Source organism: Ambystoma mexicanum, chromosome 4q (genome assembly GCF_040938575.1).
Source record: "Ambystoma mexicanum isolate Mex_15411 chromosome 4q, UKY_AmexF1_1, whole genome shotgun sequence".
NCBI lineage: Eukaryota > Metazoa > Chordata > Amphibia > Caudata > Ambystomatidae > Ambystoma > Ambystoma mexicanum.
The window spans coordinates 597,334,765-597,355,068 of NC_090928.1; the positions used below are offsets into that span (position 1 = coordinate 597,334,765).

General features: G+C 44.2%; 1 protein-coding gene and 1 long non-coding RNA gene across 3 annotated transcripts in view; one reads left to right on the forward strand and one right to left on the reverse strand.

Annotated features, from left to right (window-relative positions):
* LOC138467859 (uncharacterized) overlaps positions 1–20,304 on the reverse strand; it is a 1,040,267-nt gene that overhangs the window by 1,009,999 nt on the left and 9,964 nt on the right. For both annotated transcript variants that reach the window (XM_069608148.1, XM_069608147.1), the window contains exon 2: positions 16,991–17,266. In XM_069608148.1, the coding sequence (XP_069464249.1) occupies positions 16,991–17,152 (162 nt within the window). In that variant the 5' untranslated portion in view covers positions 17,153–17,266. The remainder of the gene's footprint in view (positions 1–16,990; positions 17,267–20,304) is intronic.
* Positions 8,003–15,498, forward strand: LOC138467090 (uncharacterized). The gene is made up of 3 exons (XR_011268022.1): positions 8,003–8,065; positions 14,149–14,336; positions 15,364–15,498. It is a non-coding gene; the product is annotated as an uncharacterized lncRNA (long non-coding RNA).

A 20,304-nucleotide genomic window follows, 5' to 3' on the forward strand; every position in this document is an offset into this window, starting at 1 on the left:
GCTTCGCAGCAGCTAATGTGTTTATAATACCAACAGGCCACCCCGTGTAATTTCAAAACCAGATGTTTAGAAAGTACTTCCAATATTTAATTTGAACAAGTGATAAGTAAATACAAGGAATACAGCTTCAACTTGCATTCCTAGAGGTTGCAAAAGGGCTCCTCTTAACAATATAACAACAAAGGGGTGAGAACGTCTAAGGTAATGGCTGCTAAAAGAAATGCATATAAAATTCACTACAAAAGTTGGATCGCATGCACTCACCTGATACTGCCTGGAAACTGGACATGAGCATTTCGTAAAGGGTAGTGTCTAGTTCCCCTCCGAGAAACAGACCATAGCAAGGCCCGCCTCCACTTCATCAATTGGGCTGCTCTGCATCACGTGGGTTTCAACGTTCACCTCATCACGTGGGCTGCTCTGCATCACGTGGGGTTCAACGTTGTTAGGGAGAATTCTCTGTTTAGGCTGAATTTCCTAACCTAGTGAGTCCCCCAGCAGCTTTGCTGGATTTCTGGAGTTTGTTTTTTTTCTCCTGCCAAGAGTGAGACTCTTTTCCTCACACTCTTGGACATGATTTGAGGTGTTCCTTTGTTGATCTATGTGTTTTATGGGCTACGGGGTCGATAGGGTTTCATGTGTTTTTACTATGTGTGTTACACAGCATCCTCAGTGCAGTAACACAGGGGTGTCATAGTGACCCCCAAACATAGACTCCATACCCTGGAACTGACTATTGTCTCCCAGGGCATGTAAAGTCACCATTGGATTTACTAGTCCTAAATTGTGAACAGAACCAGTACAAACCATCATACTGTGGACGTGCTGATAGGGGCAATTTGATTGCCCCTGGGTCTGTTATTCGAGGGGCACTGTCCAGTCCCCCCTGAACGAGTTTTGGCTGGTGGCAGTGGATACTACTTTTTATATTCGACCGCGAATATATCCCTATGGGCTTTTCCCATTGTTCGAGGCTACCACTTGTTAATATAGCCCCGAACATACCGCCGGTTTATTTATTTAATATTAATTCACCGGTTGGGATATTTTGCCAGAACTCGGTTCTAGAATGGCGTTTGTGTTCACCTCTGTAACTCTAACCCAAAGTTGAGCCCTTTGTTCCACTTTTGGCGGGCTTCTGCACAGAAGCCCTCCAAAGTGGTGCCACTGTGTCTGGGTCCACAGGATGTGCGGGAGGGGGATTAGGCACCCTGGACAGAGTTGCCTTGGCAAATCATGTCGCACTCTGGTGTGATTGGCCCAAATGGTGAGCCGCCCCGCTCACCAATTAGCATGTTTGAGTGACAGCCAGGCTGTGTAAATGGGGGTTTTCTGCATAAAAGCAGGGCTTTTGGGACTGGAACTGCAGAAGTCGCCACAGGACCTGAAAATCCGAAGAGGGAGAAGCTGAGCCGACCTGCAACGACGACACCACCGGTGGAGCCCTGCTGAACCGACTCACCACTTCCCAACGACAGAGGAGATCTTCTTCCCTGAGAGTCTCTTCCCCTTGAACTGGTGGGGACAACCAGTTCGCCTTCTTGTCGCCTTCCAGGACGTCCAATGGTTGAATTGCCCGTGCCAAGCACTCCGGCAACCGGATAGCCACTTACCACTGAACCGCGAATAAAAGGACCGCTCCTTTTAATTGAGAACTCCGCGGCTGGTTTCTTCCCTGGCAGTGCAACGAACTCCTGCTCTCCTCCACGACGAGATCTTCTCTCCCCCCGGACGAAGCACCGACTTGCACCCACTGCCAGGAACAACTGCCCCCGCTGGAGCGTTCTCACCATTTTAAGGTACCGTGTCCGCCTGGCCTCCCTTTTTATAGATTGCTTGAAGGTGACAGTAAATCCTTAGCCTTCTAGACTGGGTTGGTCCCTCGACCTTCTAACTGGTCCCTTTCTGTTGGTCCAACTTCTTTCTGAACACTTACAAGACTTTTGTGCACTTTTTAAACCGTGTGACCTTGGACACATTTCGTTCTGATCCTCTTAAAGTGGGTCCAGCTTTCTGAACTCTAACTTCACGGTTTTACTCTGCCTTCCTACCTTGCTGTGCTCTTCTGAAAGCGTTGGGATCTGTTTCAATTTATGCTCTGCCTTTCTCTCCCTTTTTAAACCGAATTATTAGAGTGCCATCTTCGTTAAGCGCTCACCACTGTCTGAAAATAAGTGGTGCTTTACTTTAGACTTGTCTAATAATCTTTTAAGGGAGTGTATATACTTTAGTGACTGTATTTTTGAACTTGCTCGATATTAGTGCCAGTGTGTTTACTTAGATGTGTTTTAAAATAAATAATTATATATCTTTTACAACAAGCTCTGGTCAGTGTTTGCTTGTTTTGCTGTGCTTTTCTGCCCTATTGTGTATGCTCTGTATACTGCCTAACTCTTCTTGAGAGAAGTCTGACTGCTCAGCCACAGCTACCAGGTAAATCTGGGTGGTACAGACTGCTACCAATTGGGTTTACTGCCAACACCTGTAGTCCTAAGCCTTTTGCAGTGGTCCCTAAGGGAGCTGCACAGGTTTCTGCCTAACAAACGTCTGCTGCTCTGCATCACGTGGGTTTCAGCGTTCACGTCATCATCATTTTTGCACGAGCTGGAAGGCAAGGCGTTGCGGGAGCGATTCCTCCGTTCCAAAGAACACTTCGTATAGTTGGTTGTTATTTGGTTTCTGGTAAGTCTTAAAGTTTTCTCTTACAGATTGTTACTTTAATACAGAGCGACAATATTTGGAAGCGAGTATTTCTGTGTATTTTGGTGGTTTATAATGTGCACCAGGGGTGTGATTTACTCAAAATACAGGCGTATTCCCTTTTTTTTCGTTATTTCTGTGTCTTTTTGGGATATGTAACGTGCATCACAGGGGTGAGGCAATATTGGGGAAGGGGTATTGTGTATTTTGGGGGTTTGTAATGTGCATTGGTTGAGATTTACTTGTACAGGTGGATTCAGTTAGTTTTGGGGTTTTCTCATGCAGATGTGCGACTTGTGTTTTATGGAGTGGGGATGGGCACAGTGCGTTCCTCCTTTCCCAATGGGACTTCAACTGTACCAGCGACTAGTTATCCTCCCCGCTGGAGGGGGATCGAGGGGGTTGGAGGATTTGGTATGTGCAGCAGATGGGGATATGTGTCTTATTCAGACTGATGCATTTGGGTATGAATTTCTAGCATAACAGTTCAGTTATTTATTTCTCCTGCACCGGGGGCGATTTGGCATTTCCCGGGGAGGGGATTTTTCATTTACCCCTTTGCAATGTGTGGAAGAGAAGGCTAAACTGAGGCTTTGTATTGCTTTCATTATCAAACACATTTAAAGTCCCTACGAAACCCGATAGCATTGTTTGTTTGTTTAAAGGTTTGCCGATACATTCTGAAATGCCTTTACGGGTTAATGACATGTATCTGTCATGTCGTCGTGACGTTTTCACGTGGGACGTCTAAGTGCTTAGGAAGAGGATTACGGAGGAAGGAGCGCTCCGCGCCGTGCACGGGCAGGTATTTATTTTTTATAGCGCATTATTCATCTTGGAGAAGTGCCAGGTATATTTAATAATGATATTTTTATTTATATTGCGCTCATACACAGGTGTTTCAGAGCGCGGCAAGGGAGGGGAACGGGGGAGAACAAAACACTGATGGGTTTGTTTTTCCTATTTTGATTTTAGTTGCACCAACAGCGGATCTTTGTGTGTCTTCTTGGCTGGTATCCCCATACTCGGCTCCACCCACCCCCAAACAGAAGTGGTTTATGGCCGTGCCGCACACGCCGAGAGAATTTCAGGGCAGATTCGGCTGCCGGCAGCAAGTCGGGTTGTACTGCCATCTTCAACCTTGTCCAGTGGTGGAAATTGAAAAAATGTGGTGGGGGGGGGGTCACACAATGGCCGGGGTGGGGGTGGAGTTGAAGGGCGGTGCCCAAAGAGGCAGGGTATGGGGGGCGGATCTGGCAGTTGATCTCCGATCAAAGGAAATGTCCTAAATAATAGTTTAAAACGGCACAATTTATTTCATGCTGCTTCTTTTCCAAACTATATATCAATTCCACTTCCCTGGCACTGGTGATGAGTTACTTCACTGTGCGAATAAAAGTTTTGACCAGTGTTGCTGAGTCAATATTCTTTAAAATGCCCAATTTGCATCCCATTTTATTAAAAAAAACTCCCCCTTGGGTACTATTCAAACATGGTCAGAAAAGGAATGAATTGCCATTTACAACTATGGGCCACTTTGTCATTGGTGCCCGAGACAATTTTATGGCCCAGTCCGACACGCACTTGTACAAGGGAGCAAACCCTACCAGCCATCTGTGCACCTAAACTACCAACGGTAATGTTAGTCTACACTGTGATCTGAGCTCATACATAGGATTATTTTAAGCAGACTGTTAAAGAATCATTAAGAAGAGCAATTACTCTTTAGCTAATGGTGAAAGAGCAGATAATCTGTGGGGAAATCCTGGTTTAAACCGAGGGATTGTCCTGCAACCTCATTCTTAAAACCTGCTGATTTCTGTTTGCCATAAGCAACGTTTTCTTTTACTTGAACTACACCCGGCACAGCTCCTGCAGCTCCCCTCTGAAAGCAGTTGGGTGGCTGCATCGTGTGGGATAGTTTCAATAGTAATAGGGGTATTTATTTATTCATGCAATATTTGACGGCTGCCTGTATATTGTTTTTTTTTCGTTGCAATGTTTGTCGGAATCAAGTATCCGACAAACATTGCATAAATAAATGAATAATCCGGGTTCATGTATCCGACAAACATTGAATAAATAAACTCTTCCTCTGGTGACCCTGTGCACCCTGCAGAGGGTCACCAGAGGAAGTTAGTTTGCTTTTCCTGCAGCTGTAACCTGTATCAAAGTCCTGCTGTGTACACTTAGGGGAGGGGCAGAGCAATCAGAGCGCTCATGGCAGCAATGAGCTGCTCTGCCCCCCTACTCCATGCTGCCGCAAGCACTTTCTTTTCTTTCTTTTTTTTCCAAAGTAACCCATCGCAGAGCATGGGTTTGGGGTTTGCGGCGGCTGACTCTGGACGGATCCCGTAATCCGGCTACACATCTGGTGCAGGATCTCTGATCCGACGAGAGCCGGCCCAATGACCAGCGCTGCCGTTATCTGCGCAAAACAGTTTTCACTGTTAAAACAGCAATGAGCTCACTACGACGGCATGCAGTTTCCTTGGTATGAATTCTGTAACTTTACTGCCTTTACGAGGCGAGGTTTTATGGACATTGCAGGGAGATGTGCATGACCTTACCGCTCAGTGCTGCCAGGCAGTGCATTGTTCTGTACCGGCCAGAGTCTGTACCACAAGATGTCTTTCTTGAACCCCCCACCCCATATGTCTTTCTTTCTGTATAGGGCCGACTTACTTCATTTCCCAGCGACTTCCTTGATTTAGCTGCGTTGTCTCACTGACTAGGTGCCTGCATGTTGCTTTGCTAGTATACAGTGAAAATACAAACTCCTATGTAGTCTTGCCAGCAAGATAACAATGAGTATTTAGCCCTAAAAAATAGCCATACTGTAGGCAGAGGTCTTCAATCTGTGGGGCGTGTGATCCAGGACAGCAAGAAAAGAGAAAATACATGCTCAGTTAGTGCAACGTGATGAGGGCGCGGGAAATAAATGCAGCCTGGACGTGCGCTTTCCTGAATTTGGATTGTGTGTCCATGCTGCGTTGTTGTTTCCTGCTGGTGACGCCAGCGTCTTATTGCCAGGTAAGGTATGCCGCTTTTCGGCTCAGACCGCCACACCACAGTTGGAGGGAGGGCCGGGAGGCAAGCGTTTCAGGCCTTTGTCGGTCCCTCTGCTTCCCTCTCCCCCTTTGGACCCACGAAGACTAACGCATGGGGAAAGGTGAGCAGGGGGGCTGGATCACTGCAAAGCAGGTTCCCCCCGTGCACCCTCCCTCTGTGCCCCCACCTTGCTTGGCCATGGGGGAAGAAGAGGCGAGCGGCGACGGAAGCACGCATTGTCAGTGTTGTATGATATCCAGCTCCCCCACAGCAGATTTCTGGGCTCTCCAGCAATCTGCCGTGGGGTAGCCAGATATCGTACAACACCGTTCGCCCCCTGCTTTGGCTGTCCCTCTGCTTCGGCACCCCTCTGGTCCATGGGACATCGCTGGCCGGGTCTGAGATCCGGCATCAGATGTCTGGCTGGATCTCGGGACCCGGCCTGCCTCAGCCATGACCAGGCTTTATCAAGCCCCCAGCTTTGCAGAGGGAAGCTGGGAGCTCGATGACCTAATCTATGCAAGTCTCCTTTCCCCACTCGCGCATTTCCTGGCTCCGTTTGCTCATCCCGTTTGTTTTTTCTGTCCTGAAAGGGACACCATGGAAATCAATGGGCCATGAACTTCACTGTGGCGGGGAGGGGTGTGGTCACTGTTGAAAGCAGGCATTCTACATGCTGGACACATTGTTCAAATGTGCGTTTTACACATTCAAAGGAAAAAGGTAATTTCCAAATTCAAAAACGCTGCTGAAACTTGCGTTCACTAGTTTTCTTTGAGATGTGTTTTTTTCTTTTTTTTCCCTGAGCACCACACCAATACAATTTGTGTGCCCCTTGCTTTGTGTTTTATCACAGGTTATATTCATAAAGATGTTATGTTTACAAATAAATGCTTCCATTGTGCAGACAGCAGTTATTAGAAAATTAAACTGGGTTCATGGGTGCCAAACAGAGGCAGAAATACCCCAACCCATCCCTTGGCCAAAACACATTTCATAGCACTTCCTTTTTTATAAGTAATTGCAAAAAAGCCCCATCGATTAACATGTTTTGCATATTTATTTTTGTTTTTATTGTTTTGGTTAAATTCAACCTTAAATACAGTCTCAGCAATGGTCTTGTCAAACTACTGAGCTACCCTGGGAGCCATCTACTATAGAGCAAGTCTATGCATCCCATGATATACTAAAATCACTGCATTACCAACAGTACATTGGTTGCACCGCTGCCACAGAAGTGATTTAAAGTGGAATTCATGTATATCATCCTGCTGTGGGTGCCAGTCCTTCGCCTGCATGTGGCACCATATGTTGCAGAGAAGCCAGGGTCCCTCGTGTCTGGCATGGCAGCCGCAGCAGTCTGCTGCTATGTCAGAGCTGTCACCTAACTGCATTATAAGCTACATGGCTATTACTTGATGTTTCCGAAAGTTGGCTCGGTGAGTTAAGAACTACTGTGTCGTATTCTATGTAAGATATGTATATGGAATGATTTTAGTGCCAGCAGACTGGACTTCCCAACTCTTCAGGATAACCTATAACAAGCTGATGCTCTTTCTCTCGCTCGCTCTATTTTATTTTGTCTCTGTGACTGAGTATGAGTCACGTTTTCAGGTATGTGCTCTTGACGGCTCTCTCTACCAGCTAGGGAACCTTAGAGATTTCCCGGTTGGACCCTGCACACTAAGTCCCTTTTGTGTGCCGGGGAGAATGTGTGCCGACTGGCAGAGTGTAGGGCGCACATATTGATAGGTCAATCTGGTACGTTTATAATATTTTTTTATTGTACTTTTTCAATTGCAGGAACACAAATTGGCCTAATCATTCCATCTTGGACAGCAAAGTCCCCAGCGGCAATGGCACCATAAAAAATCCTGACATCTGTATTAGGACTTTCCGATGGTAAGAATGTCTTTTTTTAAACTACTGTATTTTGCTGTGGGTAATGGTGGGGTAATTTTAAAGGTATAGTAGGATTCACAATCGGGGATTTCAAACCTATTTTTGAGGCTGTTCCTTCCTCATATCCAGTGGGGCGGTACTGAATGTTCACGTCTCATGTGGGAGTTGCATTTACAGTGCACTGTGTGCTCTCTCCTGGTTTTCCAGCGTTACGTCCTGCTTACTAGCTGATGCCTAACACCCAAGAGCTGGTTTTAAGCCAAGCTCATTTTTGAAGTCCCAGGTAGACACATGTATTCTTGACTAACTTTTGATTGCAGCAGCATCGCTCCAAGCATCGGTGTGTCACCCTAACCACCTGTGTCCCAGCAAGAAAAATCCAGTGAAGCACTTCACCCAGTCACGCAGGCAAGTAAGGATTTCTTCTCCCTATGTAATATTGGCTGAGTAGAAGTGCTGAACGTTTATATCAGCCCTGTGCAATGTGCATCCAGGTGTGGTTTTCGTCGCCCTGTTGCCTAGTCCAGGACCACACTTCAACAATAAATTAGAGCTAGAACTTCATGATCGGAACAGGGAGTCTGAGACTTGTATCAATGTGGTGTTTTTTTCAATCCAAGCAGTATTTCTGACCCATTTTGCTGATTTTGTTTTTCCCCCCCAAGCCTTTTCACGTGGTTCGTTTTAAATCTTATGTGGTGTTTGTCAATTTAAATTTTTTAAAGCATTTTTAATTTTTGAAAACTTTAAATGTTTTTCAAAAAATAACGTGACGTAAATTAACGTGGGGGTTTGCAATGTTTTCAGTCAGGCTCCTTTTTTAGATGGATCATTGGTATTAAGTGAAAATAACTTTTTCACTGTACCGATTGGGTGGGGGGGGGGTGTCGATTTAGAAAGACCACTCTGTGACTGCTCAGAGCAGTCTTTCTAAATCGAACGATCATACTTGTCAAACCCCTGTCACACATGAGTGCGCTCAAGGGCTGACAGGTGCTGTGAGACCCAGCAGAGTCGTCACAGGAGGCAGAGGTGTGTTTTGGACTGTGTGTGCTCATGTGGGTAAAATGCGTGTGTTGGGGAAGGGAAATTGAGGGTTTCGGGGTCCCTCCCGATTGACGAGTTAATGAGTGGGTGGGGAAGCAGGAGGGCAGTATGTGAATTCCGCACTCTAAATTCAATACAAAAACGGCCGGGAAAAAAAATCAGTCTTTTTTGTGTTCAGGCTTTAAAATGCAGAAATAACACATAGAACTGGATAGTTTCCTAGTGCCCAAAGATGGTAGGAATCTCAAACGAAAAGCGGAAGTAGAGGTGGAAACGGACACGAGAAATGCAAAAACACGGAAATGTGTCTTTTTTACGTTTTGGGTTCACACGGATCGCAGTTGCTGACAAGTTAAGCTGCAGTGTGTGGTTTGTGGCACTACATTAGCAAGCCTGAAACCAACACTTAAGGCGCATTTGGAAACAAAACCTTAGCAAAAAAGACCAGGGATTTGTTTGTACAGCAGCTACAAGGCATACACAAGCAAAAGACACTGTTAAAACGTGGCCTCAGTACCTGCAAATGCTTTGGAAGCTTCTTACCACATTATCTGGGGGGAGAAAAGCCCTTTACAGATGCCGAGAGTAATTCTGCCAACAATTCTCACTGACAACCAGGTAGTGCTTAGTGACGGTACAGCAGAGAAATGCAAAATTATCTTTGTCTGACACCACAATATTCCGCCGCATCACTGACCTGTCCTCTTCTATCAGTACAGAATTGATATCGTGCTTGAAATATTGGAGAAATATTTTGTAAACCAATTCAGGGCAGAGCAACTGCATCTATAGTCACTGACATTGTTAACTACTTCCTACGTTCCCACTGCCCAAAGTGGGAGGCGTGTGTTGGTATTTGCTTGGATGGTGCTGTCTGGTGCTAGAACTGGGTTAAAAGCAAAAGTGTTGATATTAGCTCCACATATATTGTGGGCACACACACTGCGTGATCCCCGGGAAGCTTTGCCTGTGCGCAATATGGGGAATGGACTCTCAGAGGTGCTGACTTCTTTTGTAAAGATTGTGCATTTTATTAAGATGCACCGCAGAAGAGCCCATCTGTTTGCCACATTATGTGCTGAAATGGGAGCTCAACATGATGCTTTGTTTCACACGGAGGGCAGTTTGCTCTCCAGGGGGAAAGGTTAAAATTGTGTTTAGGAACTCTGGAACATAGTGAGACGCTTTCTCCTGGGTTTACACCAGACGAAAGAAGAGCCTCTGTGATTCACACTGGCTTGTACCGTTAGCTTACTATGGCGACCTCTTTGAAAAGCTACATTTTCTAAACCTCTCCCTGCAAGGCACAGAAAAGAAACCACATCATTGGCTATGAACGCAAAAATGTCAGCATTCAAGAAGAAGTTGGAGCTTTGGAGTCGGAGGGTTAATGTCTGCAATCCGACGCGTTTCCTTTGTAGCAGATGCTCTTGAGGAGGTGGAGTATGATCTTTTCATGTGTTGTTGAACTAATGGGAAACCATCTCAGAACCACTCTCAAAAGTACTTTCCAGAGGACAATTGTAGCATCAATGACTGAGTGGTCCAGCCTTTCCTATCGGACGTAGGGGCCCGCCCACCTCCCAATACACCTCCAGAAGGAACTATGGAACTTCAAAGTGACCGCCTACTGGAGAGTCAATTAAAAAAACTGACCTTGGGTGGATTTTGGCAAAATGCAGTTTCCTCCTTTATCCAAATGCAGTCAATGTACTGTTACCTTTCAGCACCTCGTACCTTTGAAATATTGAATTTTCAACTTTTGCAGCCCTAAAGACTAAATCAGTCAAAGCTGGAAGAACACCTGTGGTTGGCTATTGCAAAATTTGAACCCATTAGTGATGGCTGGCTGCTGAAAGGCAGGCCCACCCTTCACACTAGCTCACCAGTATGCCACTGTCCAACTTCCAAGTGACTGCATTGATAGTAATCAAGTTTTTGTACTTGTATGTCCTACGTTACTGTAGGAAATAAATATCCAGCGCTACGTTTAGTCGCGTCCCTTGTAGCAAAAAATTCAGAATGCTGCATTTACAAATATTTGCCCTCTAATTAATTTGAGTTATTGCAAGCAATGATTCTGAAAGAATGTTGTTTGGCACCATTCTACACCAGATAAACATTTTGGAGTCCATGTTGATAGAGGGGCCCAAGCCAAGTACCTTTTTCTTAGGGAGGGCTTGGGGATCAAACAGGTTTGAAGACCACTGCCTGCAGAGTGACTATCTTGTTATCAAGAAAATGTTTTTTTTTTTAAAAAAAAGGCAAAAAACCTAATTGCTATCTTGCTGGCACCGCAACATATTGCAATATATGTTAACATATATATTGATTGCTAGTTTGGATGAGCACTTATCCTCCCTGGTCCCTAGGGGACAGCGCACATGTGGGCTTAAACGGCAGAAGCTTAATGTACTAAACAAATCTTTGCAAAATCCCTGGTTGCTTTAAAGTGGTCCATTATCCACGTGCTTGCTGTGCCCTTGTGTGCAACGTTGCTATGTGTCCGGTACGGTGCATATACATCTTGTACACATGACCGCACCTTCAGTGGGTAGGAGCGAAATCATTCCGGTGCTTTACTGTGAAGGAAAGAGTTGCACGGACCCAGCGATGCTCAAGATTTGACTCTTGTCGTCTGCTTAAGAACAATGCAGTGTTGCATAGCCCCTGTGAGAATGTGTCTCTTATATATAGATGGAACAATGCTTGTAATTTCAATAAGTTGCCCAGACAGCTGCATGCCAGTGCACAGACACCCACTGGCATAGATTTCCCTTGTGTGGGGATTGTTGATATATAGCTTGTGGGAAGCGTGTGCGACTTTTGCAGCATCTATAATATTGCTTAATTCTGAAGCAGGGTGCCAAGTGGCAACGTTTTGTTTGGCTAGCATGAAGGCTGGTTAAGTTTTGAAGTGTGTGGCAGACTGTTTGAGCCACTGTTTGGTACAGGGTGTGCTGCACACACCGCCAGGTGTAGTCTCAGGCTGGGGATGGTTGAAACGCCCTGATGAATGAGTTCTTTGATCCCTGAGGTCCTCCTTCTGGTGGAACAGGGTGCTTTGGGCTTAGATTTGCTGTTGTGATTCTGCGCACAGAGAATGGTTGCAGATATTGGCCATCCAAGCTCTCATGAAGAAGGGAGAGAAAAAGACTCCTCTAACCAACAGTGAACAGATGCCCCCCATCTATTTATTTCTCTTAACAATGCTTGCATCCTGATCATTGCTTTCACTTAAGCCATTGAACACCAGCCAACTAAAAAAAGTGGCATCCATTAATTGTCCAGCAACTGAATTTGCATTAAAGGAGAGTCTCAACGCCGCCCCCCCCGTTTCAAGCTGGGGAAGATTGTTGAGATTTGTGTAATGGGAAAAGTGTACAGGGCAGGTACTCTGTGAAGTTCAAGGTCAAAGCACCCCTAAAGAGGTTCTGTAAAGCTGCCCCCCATAAAAAGCGAACTGTCTGGCATTTAAATAATGCTTTTGAATATTATTTTTTAACTGCTGGAAGTTACGGATGCTATACCCGCAAGGCTGAGCTTTTTATGCCATTTATTTTAAAGGGCACATCGATGGCTTATTCACCCCCGTTTTACATTGCCCTTTCGGTTCACAGTAGGGCTAGTTGTGCCAGCCGTTATGCGCAGGGTACCGTGTTCTAATTCCCCTCATGACTCATGCTCTAGGCCATCTACGTTTAGTTTGGTCAACACTTTGGGGAATCGCTACACGATTTAATATATACAAATGTAAGTTTCAGGGACTCTGGATTACTGCATGTTCTAGTTATACATATGTCACATTCTCTATATAGGTTGACGGTTCCAGGAGGGATTTTATTGCCCCTACAATGCGTTTTCTTTGTTTTTTTCCAACCACTTGACCTCAGCAGTTAATTGAAGATAGTTTGCCTGTAAACTTTAATTTTGATCATGGTTTATGATGATATGGGGTGAATTCTTTTTATGGTTTTTCTTTTTATCTAATGATGGGACCAGTTCATTCTCGTTAGATGATGTTGAGCTATTTTCTCGCTTGTCTAGATTTTTCAGCAGCCTTGTGTATCAGCACTGGCGCGGTAGTGGGAGTTTTCTGACCTGGGCGTGAAATGAGTGCTGTGAATAGCTTTGCTCTTTGAAAGTGGGAGGTCATTTTATTCCCTTAACCCCTTAAGTGCCAAGGGCGAGGTATCTTGTCCTTGGATTACCTCCCTGTTGCCAAGGTCACCTAAGGGGTTAATGAAACAGAAAACGTTAGAAGGCATTGAATGGCGAAATACCAAAAAAGGCCTTGGCACTGGGGGGAAACCCATGGCAGTTAAAAGGTTAAGGCAGTGGTCTTCAAGCTTTTTTATGCTGAGCTCTCCCCCCCCCCCCCCGAGTAAAATAATTTCTGCCCCTGCCACATTTTCATATTTTCTATTAAAAAGTCACCATAATCCTTCAAGCCCCCCACCAACTGGCATCCTTTGGGCCCCCCGGTTTCAAGGCCTCTGCCATAAGACGCCCTAGCTTTTCAGCATACAGACACCCACTTTTCGTGGGTGGGGCGACTCCTTCCCAGTTCCACACAATGACTGTTATACGGATCAGGCTGATTGCTTTCAAACCGTTGCCAAGTAGGGGATAACTGCTCCTACTGGCTGCCCCTCTCTGGCTTTAATGCTGTTGCTGCTCCAATGCCCCCACAATGTTCCACACAAATAGTCCACGCCTTCCTCAGATAGGTGCACCTGACCCTCTATGTAATAGGTTATCTACATGTATCCAGCCGTGGTGCATGTGTGAGAAACCATGCTTCTGCAAAGTTTACCCATGGCTTGGTTTACTTTTTTGCAGGATTTTTCCACTGCTATGAGCGCTGCACTAGTTCAGCTGTAGTGCATAATTTATTGCACATTAGTGATGCTTATGGGGGTTGGGGGGACTTCTGACCCTTCTGGAGGCTAGTGCATGGCTCATATTAGCAAAGGCCTTCCTGCTGAGGTGTAATATTTACTTGTTGTTCCCCAAGTAAAGATCACTTTGGTCATGGGTTCTGTCACTGCATACCCTCCTATTTCCTGTACATGTTGCTGTTTGCAAGGTGGGGCTCTCTATGGTTGATATTTACATTTAAGAAACTGAAACATGTGTTTGTCTTTAAAGGACACACATAAAATGACTGCAGCATTTTAGGTACAAGAGCTCTGCAGTTAAGAAAGTATTGCCTCTCCAGAACACACGCCTCTAAATTTGAGAACAGATGCAACTAGTTAAAGCCACAATGGGTGGAAGTCTTGGAGGAAGTTAACCAATCACCAAGAGACGCTTCACTCATAAATCGGGACACATCAGGCAGTAACATCCATAGCAAGCCCACTATAAATGAATGGTTTTGGGTACAGACCTGGTTCACAAATACTTGACACATACTAAATTTACATATTTTATTGCTTCTTTTAGACAATAACTCAAATCATCATGGCACTCTTTGATTCAGACAATTCTCTGTGCATTTGAAAGGATGGGGAATTTGAGCCTTTGCAATTCCTGGTGAAGTTAATTGGAAATTGCTGATAGAGGGTATCGATGAAAGTAGAAGAGAAATACGTGAAGAAAAGGATTTCAAGGAGTCATGCATTTCTAGTTAGGTAAGCAATGTATTTATTTTTTTTGTTCATCTATTTGATGTTTGGGGGAGGAGGGTACATCCGACGTCCCTATGTGGAGTTGTTCCCCTTTTTCACACATACAGATGAATGCTACACAATGCCCACCTCATTTACAGCATCTCTCTCCTCTAGAGTAACTATAGATGGTCTACTAATTTCTCTTATGTTATTGGCAATGCGCTATGGGTTAAATGCCCTCAGGGACCGTAGTCCAGAGGACGGATTGCTATTGGCGAATCGCACTAACTCCTTAAAGTTAGGTATACAGTCTTTTAGAATAAAAGTAAAATATCATCAGGGTATTCATCTGTAGGTGAATTTATTCCCATAAAGTCAGCCGACACATGTTTCGACCTTAGCCGTCTTCAAGGCCTTGAAATTGAACACTTGGTATGGTGACAGGTTTGGAAGTTGATTGTGAAAATATCTTGAAACAATTTTCTGATAGTACTTGATGGTTAAAGGGTTGAGTCCCGAGAGACCTGTCAATGGCTGGCGCGTTGTGTTAAAACTCTTTATTGGTGCTTGGACATCTTGGATTGGTTCCCCAAATCGAAATTCCTAAACTTATCTTTTTTTGATTTTTTTACCTTGGATGCAATCCTGAAAATGTAGTCCACGGGTTGGGGGAACTAATCTAGGATGTCCAAGGTAGAGCGCGATTTGCAAATACAAATCCGTTTTCCTTCCTATTCATTCAAGGTCTTTATGCGTAGACCTTGTGGAATTGGTCACGCAGCTCGCCACTATTTATAAATTATAGTGTTCACGGCACACTCTCAAGGGTATGTACCCATACATACTTATGTGTGCAGCTAGGCGGAGTTGTGGGTAGCTGCATGGGGAGGGAGGGAAAGCGCCAAGGAGAGCAAGAATAAGCAAAACTCCAAGGGGACGGATAGGGTCACGCTTAAGGGGCGTCACCCCAGTGTACAGCTCAGGCAAAATGTTTGTTGTATTGGTAGTCACATTATGAAGTTTCATCTTGCCTTTTTCATACCCGCAGCCAAGAAACTGTATTAAGACACAGGAAACATTTGATGAAATAACGAAAAGCTATAATTGAGGCTTTAAAAAGAAAGGTAGAGGAGAAAAAGCAGCTACTGGTGGAATCTGGAAAAAGAAGGTGCAGTGAAAAAAACAAGAGAATTGTAAACGCTGATGGGTGAAAACTGACTATTCCACAATGTATTAATGGCTGTTCACAAAACATGGAAAACCTTTTTGGCAGGGATGGCTAGTGTTCTTCATTCCTCCTACATTCCTTCCTCAGAACCTGCCTCTTACTTCACCTGGACAATTGATAGACACAGCATTAAATCGGCAGATGTCTGTGTAATGTTGCAGTTCCCAGAGATGTAGTTGTGCAACAACTGCAAAATATTGGACTATAAAGTAACCCGTAAATTGTCTGCTACAAATGTTTTGTCGGACAGATCTGATTTGACATGCTCAACTCTATCACCACGTCTTCTTAACAGTGTGTTCTTGTTACAGTATGGCGGTCATGCCTGTTTGGACCATGAAGTAACACCTACACGTTACCACACACCTGTGCAATCTTACAGATAACGGTTTTTAAAAAAACAATGGAATTGGAACGTCCCCACCACTGAGTTTGGTTGCTGCATCAGCCACTGCTACTAATTTATGATGTAATTGTAGCTCAGATGCTGCTCTGTGAAACTGAAGATGCAAGTGCTCCTGTGTGTAGAACTATTATAGTTGATCTGGTGAATTTGTAGGTTGGTGCCAACTTGTAAATGGTACATGTTTTTGTGCTATTGGATTTCTGTTGGGGGTCAGTTAATGTTTTCTTGGGTGTGGTGAATGGTCGAACTAATTGCTAGCTGCTCATAGTGATATTGGGTGAAGTGATCAGCAGTCTTGTCATGCAGGTAGACCTTTAACGGATTCCGTTTAGGTCAATGAAAGTGTGATTTGTAATTGTGGAAGTTTATTTGGTGTGATGCCATGTTAGCTAGAGGTGAGATATGAAATGAGGGAGTTTAGAGGTTGGTTTGTGACTTTGTGGGGTGGATTTGTAGTTTTGTATACTAAATCAGCAAACCTTAGTTAATGACATTTTGAGTGATCTAGCAAAGATGGCAAGTAACAGCTGCAAATTCCATGTTTTCCAGTACACCATCTATAAGCCTAACCCTATAGTAATACCACCCATCTTACACATAAGGAATCAAAACTCCTGAAGTTGGCTGCAATAATCGTTCACAATTTGAAACCCATCCTAAAGTTGTCACAGGGTCATCCAGGAGTAATCCCCCCACCTATCCTCAAGTTGTCATGGGGGTCATCCTGGAGTAATACAAGATCATCACTGGAAGTAATCAGAACTCCTCTTGGAGTAGTTTCTGTGATAATTCTAGAGTCATCTCATTTGAATATTTCAGCCTACACACATACTCAAGGATGGTTTCGGAGGATCTCCCTGAACTGGACATGGATGACTCTAGGATGGAGTCACCTGATGACTCAAGAATAATTCCAGGGAGATCTTCCTTTTTGACTTGGATAGCTTGTTTGGAAAAACTCAGAACTACTCTCGATTTTCCATGCATATTATAGACTTCAACTACACCTCTAGTTGGTGATGTGGTAATGTGTGCACTCACGCGGATACTGTAGGAGGCCCCCTTGTCGCTGGTCTGCAGGTTTAGACTGGTGCTCTGTACGGTGCTGCCCACGGTCGCCTTGTACTTGGTGATGTTCGGTTTGAAGGCAGGCTCCAAGCGGCCCCCCGAGATGGAGAGCTTGTCCAGGTCACAGTTATTCATGTCTACGCTGGTGTGGGGGCTCCTCGTACTCAGGTGGTTCAGTAAGTGGCTTAGCCGTCAATGTGGATCAGTAGCTGTGCTTTCAGACGCCGTCTGCATGGCAATAGCATTGAACTATATAAACACAAAAAAATAAGCGCTGCTCAATGAAATGGTACTTACAACTTTTCGAAGTGCCCCAAATCGGGCCAGAACTAAGTCTGATCCCGGTTACCTCTTATTGGTATATGATTTTTTCAATGAAACAAGACACAGCTGGACCGGGTTTTTCATGGTACTCAGTTGTATTCTATGGGTTGCAGCGCAAGAGGGGGAATGGCTATTATAGTCCATCAACCCCTCGGGCAACTGTCTACAGCGGTTCCATGTGATATAATCGCGGCAAAAATTGCTGTGATAACAAAATATCGTGGCAAAAATGCTGCCGTTTCTGCGCCGCCATCAATGAAAAACATGCGGGGGACACCCCTGCAACCCCCGGACCCATTATACCATTTAAAGGGAGCGGGGGACACCCCCGCAACCCCTGCTGCCCTCAAATGGTATAATGGGACACACTTTTACTGGGTCAAACGGAGGCATTTTTGCCGCAATATTTTTTTTACCGCTGCATTTTTGCCGCGATTATATTACCTGATACCTCTACAGCTGGGGGCTGTGCAATAATTAACATGCAGAACAAATGTAGTCACATGCAAATGACATGCACAACTGTCAGATATGTAAAAGATGCATTCAACACATGTTCTCTTGTCTGTACCATCTGGTTATTGCAGTACACATGTATATTGGATTGTATATTGGATACAAAGGTGAACGTGGTAATACATAGCCAGCTATAGAGAAAAATAACACCTCGTCCTCCATGACATCACCAATATCTAAGACTACTCCTGTAACTCTAGAGAGAAAACACTAACACCCCTCCTCCCCACCATCTAAGATTTGTAGGCACAACAGGCAGTGGCATCACAAGAAATCAGTATTAGGGGATAAACCGGGGGCACGAATACAACAAGGTGGGGCAGGGTGGTGGCACATCAAATAAGCATCAACAGGCTAAACCGATTTAAGTATACCTGTATTTTAGCAAGCCGGAAAAAAGACATGACAATAAGCATGTTCAGAGAAGGTTTAATGCAATAAAAGTTTTGCATCAGGTTAGTATACATCCTAAAAAGATAACTCATGTTCAACAGTGGCAAAAATGCCCTTGGAGTAAGCAAAATACTACATTCTTTTAATTCAAGAATACATCACTCCCAGCACAGCTTCAAATAATGTGTAGTTAGAGGTGGGTGTTGTTTAGCAGAAAAGTCTTCACTTCCAGCTCAGCTTTAAATAATAGATTGTCAAAAAGAGTCAGTTTAACAGAAGAGATATCGCTCATATCTCTGTTTCAAATGATAGTCAAGGACAGTCTGTTTAACAGATGAAATATCAGATAAAGGTGCTGGGTACAGGGGTAAAGGAGGCAACTGCTCCCTTGGTTCTTTAGCAATGGTCGCCGGAATTTCACCTTGCCCCCGTAGAATTGTTTACAGTTTCTGGATGACCATTGTAGTGGCAGCTGATGAACGTTTTTCATTGGAGCAGCATAAATATTTCCCCCAAATATGCCAGTATGATGGAGCACAGCAAATGAGTTTGAATCAATCAAGAAGTGTTGGAGGGTTTCACCCCTCCTCCCCGAAAATATTTTTAAAATAATGACTTAAAATTGTGCATTTTACACTACACTTTTTTGTAAAATAGGGTAAAATGCCAAACAGTTTGCAATTGGTTTTATATGGCAACTCCTGAAAAAATCCAATAGATGCAAGTCACCAGCATTGCAGAGGAGCATTTTGCCAAGACATTTTAATGATGCTTTTGCCCATAATGTAAGCCTGTATAAAAACATGTTCACGCTTGCTGCACCCATACATTTCTATGCTGGCTGCATCGATATATGCCAGTATACCCATATAAGGACATATATGTGTTTGCTTTGCACATAATGCCAGTAATTCTACTATAAGAAAAGGTGTGCAGTCAAAATATTGAAAAAAAAAGGTCGAAAGTCAAAAAAATCAAAAACATAATTCAGAAAAAAAAAGTCGAATGATTTATATTTTTATTTATAAGTATTTTTTGGCTCTCGCATGTAAAAAAAAGGTTAAAAAAAACAAAAAAAGGGGGGTTGGGGGGTAAACCCTCCATTTCAATTAAAAAACGTATTGAAAAACAAATTCGACTTTTTTTCTCGATATTTTGACTTTTGACTTTTTTTGTTTTTGATTTTATGACTATGAACCATAAGAAAACAGGTCCACGCTTATTCTGCCAAAAAAATCACAGTATCCCCATGTACGAACATAATGCAGTTGGCTTTACCATTAAAAATGCCATGACAAGAGTATGAAAACATGTCCAAACTGGCTGCATCAAAATGCCAGTCTAGCCATGTAATAACACTTACCATGCTTTATGAAAGATACCCAATACAAAATGGCATACCGCAATAAGAAATGGATAGACTGGCTGCATCAAAATTTCAGTCTAGGTACGCAATTACACATATGCTTACTTTATGAAAGATGCCCAATACAAATTATCATGCCAAAGTAAGTAATGGCTAGACTGGGTGCATTCAAATGCCAGTTTAGCTACGTAATAACACTTATGCTTGCTTTATCATAGATGCCCACTAAAACATGCCATGCCAGCCCTCCCCAGCGTCTCACACACAAACACACATACACATGCGATTATGTGGGCATGTGAACGCTGGGGGGCCCAAGGGGCAGACATGGTATTTTTTACTAGGCATCCATAATAGATGCCCAGTAAAACAATACCTTCCCAACCCCCCGCCCCCCTGTGCCCACCCAGTGGCTCGCACGGGGAGCTGATTTTGGCTGGAAGGGAGTCATGCAACAACCCCCGTCCTGCCAAAATCAACACCACAGCCCAGTACAAATACACATTCACATGCAGCATGCACTCGCTCATTCACACGCATAACAATCATCATACACTGACTCATTACACACAACACAAGCAGACACACATACATACACATATTTAAAGTAACGTACGTTCTGGCCCGGCCCGGTCCTGATGTTTCCTCCCAATGCTCCAGCTCCCACATAGCACGAACAGGAAACAGA